The sequence below is a fragment of the Sus scrofa genome, chromosome 2 (genome assembly GCF_054392235.1).
Source record: "Sus scrofa isolate SSC_HxYL_T2T_F1_AM1 chromosome 2, Sscrofa_HxYL_maternal_Yorkshire_Landrace_v2.0, whole genome shotgun sequence".
Taxonomy (NCBI): domain Eukaryota; kingdom Metazoa; phylum Chordata; class Mammalia; order Artiodactyla; family Suidae; genus Sus; species Sus scrofa.
The window spans coordinates 147,392,180-147,405,550 of NC_139384.1; the positions used below are offsets into that span (position 1 = coordinate 147,392,180).

Consider the following 13,371-nt stretch of genomic DNA (forward strand, 5'->3'; position numbering starts at 1 on the left):
ACACCAGATGTGAGCCACGTTTGCAACCTACGCCACAGCTCACGGCAATGCCGGATCCTTAACCCACTGAGCAAGGCCAGGGATCGAACCCGAAACCTCATGGTTGGTTCCTAGTCAGATTCGTTTCCGCTGCGCCACAACAGGAGCTCCTACCCTGACGTTCTTTATCTCTCTTCCCTCCTTTATTTTTCTCCATAGCACTTAACACTGCATATCACCTATTTTGCTTGTTTTTTACTCACTTCTCCCTTACTAGGATTTTTATCTTACGCATCTACCACATTGTCCCAACGTCTAGAATAGTTCCAAATACATAGCAGCCACTCAGTAAATATTTTTTTAGTGAATAAATGGAACTTTTTTCATTTCCCATACTACTCTTTGCTTAAGAGCCTTTTTGTTATCTGCCTTTCTTTATAGTCAGCACATTTGTTTTAGGCATACTTTCGTTGCTATTATCTGACTCTTTCTATTCCTTTCCATCACCAGGACTGCTTGAAAACTTCACCTCCAAACTTCATTATTCTTCATGGAGCTAATATACCAGTTGAAACTCATAATTACTTATTAACTCTATTCTGCTAAGTAGCTATCCTCAAATTATTAATTTTCCTGATTGATTTGTAAGCTTTATTACATTATTTAATTTCTCTGTGGGAGAAACAAGGAAAGGTAACCACCAGTAATCATCACCCAGCCTTTATAGAACACTTAGAGCTTTGGTCCTTCATATTTCATATATGTCTTTTTTTTTTTTTTTTTTTTTGTCTTTTTAGGGCCGCACCCACAGCATATGGAGGTTCCCAGGCTAGGGGTCTAATTGAAGCTGTAGCCTCTGGCCTCCAGCCTGTGCTACAGCTATGCAGGATCCGAGCTGCATCTGCGACCTACACCACAGCTCACAGCAATGCTGGATCATCAACCCACTGAGCGAGGCCAGGGATTGAATCCGCAACCTCATGTTTCCTAGTTGGATTTGTATCCACTGCGCCACCATGGGAACTCCTATGTGTCTTTCTTTTTTCTTTTTTTAGGGCCTCACTGGCAACATATGGAAGTTTCCAGGCTAGGGGTCAAATTGTAGCTGCAGCTGCTGGCCTGCACCACAGCCACAGCAATGTCAGACCCCAGCTGAGTCTGCAACTTACACCACAGCTCGTGGCAACACTGGTTCCTTAACCTACTGAGCGAGGCCAGCAGCTGAACCCGCATCCTCATGGATACTACTTGGGTTTGTTACTGCTCAGCCACAACGGGAACGCCTTACTTAGATTTTTATATCACTTTTGCTGTATGATACTGTTTAGATCTATTTCATTGATTAGGAGATAGAAGCCAGAGAGATTAAATAACTTTTCCATGGTCAGATCATTAATTTGTCAAGACTTCAAGGTGGGACTATATAGCCACAATTTAATAGATGTTTGACTAATTAAAATATATATTTGAAAGAGTAATAGTAAATTTGTTAATTCTGTCTGAAAATACTTTAACAGCTGATAATTTGCAGTTTTATATGTACTTGTTAAATTTTTTTCTTTTTTTTTTTGATGAGGATGTGTTTTTTGTTACAGAAGTCATTTCAGACTGGGACAAATGCACGTCTGGATGAGCGAATTTTTGCTATGTGTCAGGTGAAAAATCAGCCCTTGGTTTACCTTATGCTTACCACTCATCCCAATTTGTATAGAGTTGACAATCTCTCAGATGAGGTAAGATTGATTGATTTTCTGGTGGCTTTTACTTGAAGGTTTATAAGCCTAATTATATTGAATCCATTGCAGAGATAAAGAAAAGTATTCTCTTTTTAAAAACTTTTCATTTATTCCTTTACTAAGTCTGTGTAAAGAAATTTTGGGTTGGGAAGCTCCTGAAAATAGTGCCTTCATTTAAGTTATTATTTGGGGGGAGGGAGCCTGTGCCTAAGGCATACGCAGGTTTTTGGGCCACGGATCAAACTTGAGCCATAGCAATCATCAGAGGCACAGCAGTGACAACACCAGATCCTTAACCTGCTAAGACACTAGTGAACTCCCCCATTTAAGTTAATATGGTAAAAAACATTATTGTTTATTTGAGACAAATCTTCAGAGCAGATCAAAGTAACCTGAAGACATTGTTGGAATTCCCTAGTGACTCAGTGGGGTAAGGATACGACGTTGTCATTGCTGTGGCTTGGGTGGCTGCTGTGATGTGGGTTCGATCCCTGGCCCTGGAACTTCCACATGCCATGTGCCCAGCCAGGAAAAAAAGAGAGAGATTGACTAGAGCAGTCTTTGATTAATTTATTTGAACAGATTGGTGTGAAAGGAGTATCTTCAAATGAATTTACACCTAGGTCAATGTTCAGTATAACAGTGTTCTTAAAGAAAAAATATTTATCTAAGTTGTAACATTATTTTCCCTTGATAGGAAATTTACTTGAGTTGAAGTCACAAGCATGAAAATGTTAAATCAAAATTCTGGGAGTTCCCGTCATGGCTCAGTGGTTAACGAATCAGCCTAGGAACCGTGAGGTTGCGGGTTTGATCCCTGGCCTTGCTCAGTGGGTTAAGGATCGGGCGTTGCCAAGAGCTGTGGTGTAGATTGCAGACGCGGCTTGGATCCCGCGTTGCTGTGGCTCTGGCGTAGGCCAGCGGCTACAGCTCCGATTCATCCCCTTGTCTGGGAACCTCCATATGCTGCAGGAGAAGCCCTAGAAGTGACAAAAAGACCAAAAAAAAAAAAAAAAAAAAACCAACCAAACAAACAAAATTCTTCTTTCTACATCATGATCAAGTTAGGATATATATGTTGGAAATAATACTTTTGGTTAAAAATCTCTCAGAGTTTAAAGTTTTTAAGATATCTTGGGTGTATAAAGGAGAAATTGCCTATGAAATTTGAGGTAACTTTTTTTGCAAATGAAAACAGTTGATGACATCATTAATTTGCATTATAAAAATAATAACTCAAGATTAATCTTGTGTTTGACACATTCAACTAACTGGGCCTACCTTTTCTTCACTGTAGAAAACGGAAAAATAACATAAAAATACAAATACAATATATTATATGTCTATAATATGGAAGAAAGAAAGAAGAAAAATCAATCATAATACATACATTCAAAAACAAGCACTCCTCTGATTTTCAGCAGGGTATTTATCAGGCTCTCTTGTTTGTAAGTAAGCTTAGGAAAGAAAGGGGGTTGATGTGCCACTCAGAAACAAACCATAGGAAAGGCGAGGGTACAGCTAAATTCAGGTCTAGTCTTATATTCATAGCCTCAGACCAGACTTTCTACAACCTGGAAAACAGAGCCACTCATAGTTTTCTGTCTTTACCACCAGGGAAAGACAAACCTCTCTTTTCTGAGTTCAGTGTTTTAAATTAAAGTATAGTTGATTTTCAGTGTTGTGCCAATTTATGCTGTACAGCAAGAAATCATATATCTCATATATATATATATATATATATATATATATATATATATATTTACTTTCTTATATTATCTTCCATCATGGTCTAGCCCACGTGACTCGATACAGTTCCCAGTGTTATACAGTAGACCCTCACTGCTTATCCATTCTAAATGTAATGGTTTGAGGGAGTTCCCATCATGGCGCAGCAGAAACAAATCCGACTAGGAACCATGAGGTTTCAGGTTCAATCCCTGGCCTCTCTCAGTGGGTGAAAGATCCGGCGTTGCCGTGAGCAGTGGTGTAGTTTGCAGACACGGCTCAGATCTGGCGTGGCTGTGGCTGTGACTGTGGCGTAGGCCGGCGGCTACAGCTCCAATTAGACCCCTAGCCTGGGAACCTCCATATGCCGAGGGTGTGGCCCTAAAATAAATAAATAAATAAATGTAATGGTTTGAATCTACTAACTCTAAATTCCCAGTCCATCCCACTCACATTAATTTCTTTTTTTTTTTTTTTTTTTTTTTTTTAATTTTTATTTATTTATTTATTTATTTTTTTTGTCTTTTTTTTTTTTTTGTTGTTGTTGTTGTTGTTGCTATTTCTTGGGCCGCTCCCACGGCATATGGAGGTTCCCAGGCTAGGGGTTGAATCGGAGCTGTAGCCACCGGCCTACACCAGAGGCACAGCAACGCAGGATCCGAGCCGCGTCTGCAACCTACACCACAGCTCACGGCAACGCCGGATCGTTAACCCACTGAGCAAGGGCAGGGACCGAACCCGCAACCTCATGGTTCCTAGTCGGATTCGTTAACCACTGCGCCACGACGGGAACTCCCTCACATTAATTTCTGATTGGCCATATTGGGGTTATTGGCTCTCTTGCTCCCCACATACCCTAAGGCCAGAAGTCTTAAGGTACTGTGATTAATAGTTCCTGGTAGAGCTAAAGCCTCCTCACAAGGGAATACCTGTTGGTAGATCATTGTTTTATTTACTTTCCTCCTTAGATAAGGTTTAAATTTTTTTTTTTTTTTTTTTTTTTGTCTTTTTAGGGCTGCAACCACGGCATATGGAGGTTCCCAGGCTAGGGGTTGAATGGGAGCTGTAGCCACCAGGCTACGCCACAGCCACAGCAACGCCAGATCTAAGACGCGTCTGCAACCTGCACCGTAGTTCACGGCAACACCAGATCCTTAACCCACTGAGCAAGGCCAGGGATTGAACCCATGTCCTCGTGGATACTAGTCAGATTTGTTTCTGTTGAGCCATGACAGGAACTCCCAAGGTTTAACTAAGTATTGAGTTTTAGTACTTAAATCAGCTTTTAGTCAAAGATGGTTATGAATATTTAAAGTTGTGTGTTTGTGTGTCTGTGTTTTAAGACAGCAGTATTATAGTCAATTATAAATGAGAAGCTTCCATTTCTGGCCTTAATAAATAAACGTTAAGGAGTTCCTGCTGTGGTACAGTGGGTTAAAGATCTAATCATCTGTTATTATTAACTAAATTCCAGACGTTATTTGGATCTCACTAGATGTCATTTGTCTGTTCAGGATACATGTATGTTGACTGTATTTATTGTATTAGTTTTTAAAATAATGATTAAGATCAGAAATTAATTTGGCTTTACTGAGATTCACAGCTTTGTTTAGGTAAGTGATACATATTTCTTCCTCTTCTGTATATTTAAATATGAATAATTGTGGTTTCAGAGGTAACTATTCATTGAAAATAGTTTTTGTGTTTAATTGTGGCTCCCTATTACCTGTGTCTTAAAGCTTTAATCTTTTGCTTAATTCTTTAGGGAGCAATCAACATCAATGATCGCACTATACCTCAGCCGCCTATTCTTCAGCTTTCAGTGGAGAAGCTGAGCAGGGATGGAGCTTTCCTCATGGATGCTGGCTCTGTGAGTAGTCTTGACTGAGCAGGATTCTTCTCTCTGCACTCTACTCCCTCTATTCCTCTTCATATCTCTCTTGGGAGGTCCCACTGTGGTGCAGTGGGGTAAGGATCTGGCATCATCACTGCTGTGGCGTGGGTTGTATCCCTGGCCCCGGAGCGTCTGCATTTCACGGACATGGCCAAGAAAAGACATAGTTAGTGGTTAAAGGTGAGTCAACAGCTGACTGTTAAGCTACATCTTTTCTTCCTCTCCCCAGGTACTAATGCTGTGGGTTGGAAGAAATTGTGGACACACTTTTCTCAGCCAAGTTCTAGGAGTTGAAAACTATGCATTAATTCCACAGACTATGGTAAGACTCTGTCATTATAGTGATTCTAGTAGATAGATTTAAAAGGCACTTCAAATGTGGCAAGTACATGAAAATCCTATTTTGAAATCATAGCATAATATTCCAAAAAAGAATATTTCCAAAAAAGAAAGTGTTCCTATACATTCTTTCTCTTTCAGTTGAAAATGTTCATCTTATATTTTAAAGGCACTCTCTAGATTAGTTTGCATCTTTGACTTAATTATTCTTATATGTGTATACTATTTTAGAAGAAAAGTAATGAATTTAGTTTATGGCCCAAAAAAATGTTTGCTGCTATTGGCATTAGTGTGAAGGCTCTTTTGTCCCTGCGTTTTATGTTTTTGGCAAGTGATTTCCTTGTTCTTTGGCAGGGTCCTTTTAACTGCTGCTTTGGAGTAATAACTAAGCTAATTGTCACTAATAATTTGTAACCAGTGTCAGATGGATTTATATTGATTATTAGACAATGAATAATAAGTATTTGAAAATAACACATGAGAAAGCATGTGTTAAACTATATAGCATTTGGATAGTTGTGAATTTTAAAGTTAGAATTAATTGTGTTATGGTCCTATGTAGTGTCGTATTTTTCAGTTTCAACTAAATTTGTCACCAACTTCGGAATGTGTTTTATGTCAGCATCATTTCATATTTTTGGGTTTATAAACTGTAAACTTCATTTATGGAAGTTATTAGGAGATTTATATATTTAAAAGACATATATGTTAGGATTCTATCTAGGATAAACACTAGCTTTCTGAGTAAAATGGCTGGTCTGAATGACTAGGCATTTAAGCAATGAGGGGTTAAGAAATTATTTTATTTGGAATAACTACTTGAATTCTACATGAAGATAAGAGGTAGGATGTTCTTCTAGATCAGGGCTTGGCAAACTGTGCCCGAGGTGGCCAGTCACCTGTTTTGGTAAATAAAGTTTTATTGGAACGTAGCCGTGTCCAGTTATAGATTGTAGTCCATGGCTACTTCAGTGGAACAGTGGCAGAATTGAGAAGTTGCAGCAGAGACAAAATGATCTGCAAGCCTAAAGTGTCTATTCTCTGTCCCTTTAAGAAATTTGCCTGCCCCTTTCTTGAAAATTGTAGTATGCGGAGTTCCCGTCGTGGCGCAGTGGTTAACGAATCCGACTAGGAACCATGAGGTTGCGGGTTCGATCCCTGTGCTTGCTCAGTGGGTTAATGATCCGGCGTTGCCGTGAGCTGTGGTGTAGGTTGCAGACACGGCTCGGATCCCACGTTGCTGTGGCTCCGGTGTAGGCTGGCAGCTACAGCTCCGATTGGACCCCTAGCCTGGGAACCTCCATATGCCGCAGGAGCGGCCCAAAGAAATAGCAAAAAGACAAAAAAAAAAAAAAAGAAAATTGTAGTATGCGGAATCTCTTCCCAGACTTCCTAAAAGTTATTTAATCTCTCTGGCATCTAGTTCCTAATCAGTGAAATAGATCTAAACACTCTTATATAGCAACAGTGATGTAAAAATCTAAATAAGGAGTTCCCATTGTGGCTCATTGGTAACAAACCTGACTAATATCCATGAGGGTGCAGGTTTGATCCCTGGCCCCACTCAGTGAGTTAAGGATCTGCTGTTGCCATGAGTTACGGTGTAGATCGTAGACATGGCTCTGATCCTGAGTGGCTGTCACTGTGGCAGTGGCCAGAGACTACAGCTCTGATTCGACCCCTAGCCTGGGAACTACCATATGTCATGAGTGTGGCCCTAAAAAAACTAAAAAAAGACCAAAAAGTAAGAAGGAAAGAAAGATAGAAAAACACTGTGGATGATATGTTAGAGTTATAATTAGAATAAATGGATGTTGCTGGCTTTTGTTTAATAGACAGACCTTCCAGAACTTGATACACCAGAATCCGCTAGAACAATAGCTTTCATCTCCTGGCTTAGAGAGCAGAGACCGTTTTACCCAATACTTTATGTAATAAGGTAAGTTGAATTTTTCACTTGCTGATAGTAAAACAGTTTGGCCTTGCAAGGACCTGTTTTGAGTAATTGATACGTGTGACCTTTTGCTTAAGCAAAAAAACCCTTTAGAAGTATGGAGAAGAAAAAAAATTTTTGCAATAATAAATAGTACTATGAAATATGATAAAAAATAATAATAAATAGGGAGTTCCCTTTGTGGCACAGTGGAAACGAATCCGACTAGTAACCATGAGGTTGCAGGTTCGATCTCTGCCCTCAGTGGGTTAAGGACCCAGCATTGCCATGAGCTGTAGTATAAGTCGAAGATGCGGCTCGGATCTCCTGTTGCTGCTGCTGTAGCATAGGCCGGCAACTGTAGCTCCAGTTCAACCCATAGCCTGGGAACTTCGATGTGGTACGGGTGCGGGCCTAAAAAGCAAAAAAAAAAAAAAAAATTGTTGGAGTTCCTGGTGTGGCTCAGTGGCTAACAAATCTGACTAGCATCCCTGGGGAGGAAGGTTTGATCCCTGGCCTTGCTCGGAGGGTTGAGGATCCAGCGTTGTCGTGAGCTGTGGTCTAGGTCACAGACACGGCTCGGATCCCACGTTGCTGTGGCTGTGGTGTAGGCCAGCAGCTACAGCTCCTATTAGACCCCTTGCCTGGGAACCTCCATATGCCACGGGGGCAGCTATAAATAAAAAGAAAAAAAATTAATAATAAGTAGTACTAAATTATGCTTTATATCCAATTACTAGTGAGATGTATGTCAAAAGCTTTCTGACAGATCCACTGTTTATTTTACTATTACACTTCATGTAATGTATTTGTCTTTTATTCCTAAGGGATGAGAGTCCAATGAAAACGAACTTCCTTCAAAACATGGTAGAAGACAGAACAGAATCTGCATTATCATACTATGAATTCCTCTTGCATATACAACAGCAAGTAAATAAATGAAGATTACTTGACTTAGTAATTTCTAAGGAAAGTCGCGATAATGTGGAACACCTGAAAATGTGTAGTGCCCTCCTTTCCTATTAAGTTTGCGGACTGATGTGATGATTATATGTTCTCACTGTGATTTCAACAAGCTATAGCAAATAAAGGACCACAGCAGAGAATCAAACATGCAACTCTGAAATACTGTATTTTTCAAATCAAAATACATCTGCATATGATTGGATACCTTTTTTCCTTTGCTGCCAATTACGTTTCAGTTGTTAAGGACTGAAATAAGACAATATCACAGAGGCAAAGTACAGTTTGTAAAATAAAGACGTGTGTGTTCCAAGTGTATATTTCTCTTTTTTCCTGAATTTTTGGCTGCTACATTTAAAACCTCACAAGACTAAATGTTGCAGGGAAATTACAAATCTATTGATAATGGTCTTTTTAAAATCAAAAAATTTCTTAAGTAACTAAATGTAGAAAAACTAGAGTCCATCCCCCACAGCTTTTTTGTTTTTTAAGGAAGAAACGGGATCATCATGTTAGCTAAAACTCTAGCGTAGCTTGAGAGAATATGAAGTGATACAGTCAAGCTTTAAAATCTGTCAGTATTCTCTATACTTGAAGAACAAAGTCACTGAAGTGAAAACTATGAATAAGTGGTTTTCTGCTTGGTTGGACGACTTGGTTGGACACTATCTTATTCTGCAGTGAAAGGAATCTGAGCTCTCCTCATAAATACATTGGGACTGGGACTGGCAATGATGATAGGGAGATGAGAAACTTATTTTGATCCTTTAAGTGGGTTTTATTTGGTACATTTCTGCTCTGTGATATCTAATAAAAGCATTATATTGGTGAAATGAGTATGAATGAAAGAAATGCTGTCTCAAATGCATCAGTAACATTTTTCTAAGAAATTTAATAATTAAATTGGAAGCCACTCATAAGATATTTATTCTTGGATATTAAAACGTACTGAAGCATGAATGCTTCTGTTTGATTTAGTGGATATTATGTAAATCCACAATATGGAAGTTATGAAAGAAACTTGGTTTCTGAACATGCTCAAAAACTGCTTTTTTGATTCGGCCAGAAAAACATTATAGTCAGAACTCTTGAGTGAATTTTGTTTACAGATAGGTAAATTACACATTTGTATATTTAAAGTGCTGTGATAGAATATCTTTAAAGAGTTTGGCCCAGTTTTCACAGATTCATTTTGTCTTGTTTGAACTTCTTAAAGTAAACGTTGTTCATGAGTAATACTTGCTGAATAAATTTTTGGTTTTTTGTTTTAATGGGTTAGAAAAAATGTGTTTACAATCTTGATTTCATATGATCACCAATGAAATAGTAACTTTCAGGTTTACATCAGTATGAGCTGACTTTAACTGAATTGTTTTGGGATAGGGAAATACAGGTCCCACGAGTATATACACTACTGCTTACCAGGCAGATCAGAATAATTGTGTTCTATAAAAATACTATCTCCCTTAAGCAGTGTTAAGGTTTATTTTCAGTATACTAGTGGTACAATGAACTGGAAATTTTCTTGAAAGCTGCTTCATTGTTAGGAAGCAGTTTTCAAACTGGGGATAATTAGAATGCATTTATATTTTTCCCTCTTCTAAAGAAACGGAGAGTCCTTATTATGCACTGTTGCTTTGTATAAAATAAAATTCTGTTCATAATGTGAATTTTAAATGTTGATATGCTAGTCCTTTTTTGATAGTAGTAAAGAATCTTCCAGAGGGAAAAGTTTGTGCTTCTAGGGTAGGGACAATAATCTTTGTGCCTCACTTCATCCCTAAGTGGGTATGACTCTTCTTATTACCATATGCTTTGTTAGTATATTTTACAAATTTGCTTTAAAAAATTATTTTAGATATTGTGTAACATGTGCAATCAGAATAATTTTATAATAGCCAGGTCATAAAAAGACATTACTTTAGTACAGATTCACTATATTTGTTCTCCCAGTAATGAGAGAATGAATGAACCTTTTGGAGATACTGATATTAAGCAATTGTTTTTTGCAATATTGAATGTGTTTTTTAGTTTAGTTTGTTTTTTTTTCTCCAGTAGGGCACTACCTGGTATCTCATCTTGTATTACTTTTTGACATAAAGCAACTAATCTTTACAGTATGCCATATTTTTTTTATTGTAGTTGTAAATTATGAAAGATCCTTGAATTTTCTATAGATCTACAACTACTAAAGTAACTGACAAGGGCAATCTTGGTATTTAAATCTGAGCATGGCAATTCTACCATAAAAAGTACTCTATTTTTCTAATTTCTAGGATTTTTAAAATAACATTTCTCTGTCTGACACATTAATATTCACTCAAGCTGTACCATTTATTTTAGTTTGCATATATTTCATTGTTTTAATTTAATATAATGTATTGAGTCTAATAGACTGTTTTTCAATAATTAGAATAAAAGATTTTCTTCTAATCAGAGATGCATAACAGCTATTATCTAGGGGACCACCAAATGTGATTTCAGAATTTCGTTAACTATTACAAATATAATCCTTATATAGAAATTTTAATTTTGTAAAGTAGTGTATAATATTGTAACATTAAATTCTTGTTTTCAGATTCAAATATGTATTGATCTTCAATGTGCTGTGTTAAATCTTGCTTCTCTTAAATGTTAGAGACAAGATTTGTCTTCCTTTTTACAGTTTGTAATTTTCACTGTTTTATTCCTGTAAAAAAAAAAAGTCATTTGTAACCCATGCAAATAATCGTTTGAACTGTGCTAACTTATCAATTTGGCTATTCAATAAAGTTAATTGAACGAACGTACATATTGTGATTATTTAAATTGATATGAATAACTTGTAGTCACTGAGTAGTGCTATATTGTGCATCCAAATTAAGTCAATAGGATGCTATTGCCAAAGGTGCTTTAAATCTAAGTCAATGTCTGGAGGGTCATAATCCAATTTTTTTTTTTTACAGCCACATGCTCACTCCTAAAATTCTAGATTGAGGAGTTCCCTGGTGTCTCAGCAAGTTAAGGATCCTACATTGTCACTGCTGTAGCTTGGGTCATTGCTATGATACAAGTTCAATCCGTGGTCTCATAACTTCTGCATGCCATGAGCAGGGCCAATAAAATAAAATTCTAGATTGAAAGGCTTTTAATTTTTTATTTTTAATTTTCATTATGTTTAAGATACTACTCATGTTCTTGTGGACCCTTTTGTTATGGATGCCTACTGCCTAACTGTTCATTTGAAGATAATCTGTTAGCTTTTAAGATTTTTCCTTTATCATGAATATTCCAAGTATAATAGTTTATTGTTTATCCTGCTTGTTTTTCAGAGCAAGTTTTACTCTGAAGATCCTTGTCTGTCTTCAATTCTGGAAAATTCTCTCTTTTGGCCACAGCATGAGGAAGCTCCTGGGTCAGGGATCAAACCCATGCCACAGCAGTAACCCAAGTTGCTGCAGTGACACCAGATCCTTAACCCACTGTGCCACAAGAGAATTCCTCAGTTATTTTTTAAAGTATTATTTACTTTTAAAGTTTAGGTGTAATTGACATATGTTATTTTTAAAATATTTGCTTCTCTATCATTCCTTCTATTCTTTACCTTCAGAATTCCTTTTTATTTTTTTCTTTTTTGGCCACCCTTTGGCATATGGAGTTCCTGATCCAAGCCACAGTTGCAACTGACACCACAGCTTCAGGAACATTGGATCCTTAACCTGCTGTGCTGGTCAGGGTTCAAACCTGTGTACCAAGTCCTCTAGAAACACTGCCAATTCCATTGCTCCACAGCGGGAACAATTCACAATCAATTTTAGATAGATGTTTTCACTAAGTCCTTTTGTGACTATGTCCAGATTGGAGTTTATTGAATTTTTTATTGTTTTTTTAATTTATTTTGCTTTTTAGGACCATTTAATCTGTTGAATTCATTTATTTATTTATTTATTTAGATGTTTAGGGCTGTACCTGCGGCACATGGAAGCCTGCAGCATATAGAAGTTACCAGGATGAATCAGAGCTGCAGCTGCTGGCCTATGCCACAGCCACAGCAACACAGGATCCAAGACATGTCTGCGTTTTACACCACAGCTCGTCACAGTGCCGGATCCTTAACCCACTGAGTGAGGCCAGGGATCAAATTTGCATCCTCATGGATACTAGTCAGGTAAATTTCTGAGCCACAATGGGAACTCCTTATCTACTGAATTTTATATTTACTAACTAACTTTTGAAAATTAATTTCTGCCTATTTTGTTCAATAATGTATTAAAATTTCTATAATGCTCTAGTCAATTCCAATTTTTTTTTTTTCGGTTTTTGTTGTTGTTGTTTTTGTCATTTTGCCATTTCTTGGGCCGCTCCCGCGGCATATGGAGCTTCCCAGGCTAGGGGTCGAATTGGAGCCATAACCACCAGCCTACACCAGACCCACAGCAACACAGGATCCGAGCTGCGTCTGCAACCGACACCACAGCTCACAGCAACGCCGGATCCTTAACCCACTGAGCAGGGCCAGGGATCCAACCCGAAACCTCATGGTTCCTAGTCGAACTCACTAACCACTGCGCCATGACGGGAACTCCCAATTCCAATTTTTAATGTGGCTGGCAGAATTTAAATGTGTAGGTCACAGAGGTAGCTCGGATCTGGTGTTGCTGAGGCTGTGGCACAGGCCGGCAGCTACAGCTCCTATTCGACCCCTAGACTGGGAACCTCCATATGCTACGTGTTTTTTTAGGTGCAGCCCTAAAAAAAGAAAAAAGAAAAAAAAAGAAAGACCCAATATTAGCCTACCTAAACAATGCTAGGTTCAAATA

At 38.0% G+C, this 13,371-nt stretch overlaps 1 protein-coding gene and 1 long non-coding RNA gene across 7 annotated transcripts in view; one reads left to right on the forward strand and one right to left on the reverse strand.

Annotated features, from left to right (window-relative positions):
• Positions 1-11,357, forward strand: part of SEC24A (SEC24 homolog A, COPII coat complex component) — a 120,434-nt gene extending 109,077 nt beyond the window's left edge. For 5 of the 6 annotated variants that reach the window (XM_005655003.4, XM_085009171.1, XM_085009172.1 and 2 more), the window contains 5 exons: positions 1,575-1,712; positions 5,209-5,313; positions 5,567-5,659; positions 7,512-7,615; positions 8,437-11,357. In XM_005655003.4, the coding sequence (XP_005655060.1) occupies positions 1,575-1,712; positions 5,209-5,313; positions 5,567-5,659; positions 7,512-7,615; positions 8,437-8,551 (555 nt within the window). In that variant the 3' untranslated portion in view covers positions 8,552-11,357. 6 annotated transcript variants of the gene reach the window in all.
• LOC102164588 (uncharacterized) overlaps positions 1-13,371 on the reverse strand; it is a 30,581-nt gene that overhangs the window by 13,877 nt on the left and 3,333 nt on the right. The window contains exon 2 of the long non-coding RNA XR_298148.4: positions 5,240-5,469. This is a non-coding gene — a long non-coding RNA (uncharacterized LOC102164588). The remainder of the gene's footprint in view (positions 1-5,239; positions 5,470-13,371) is intronic.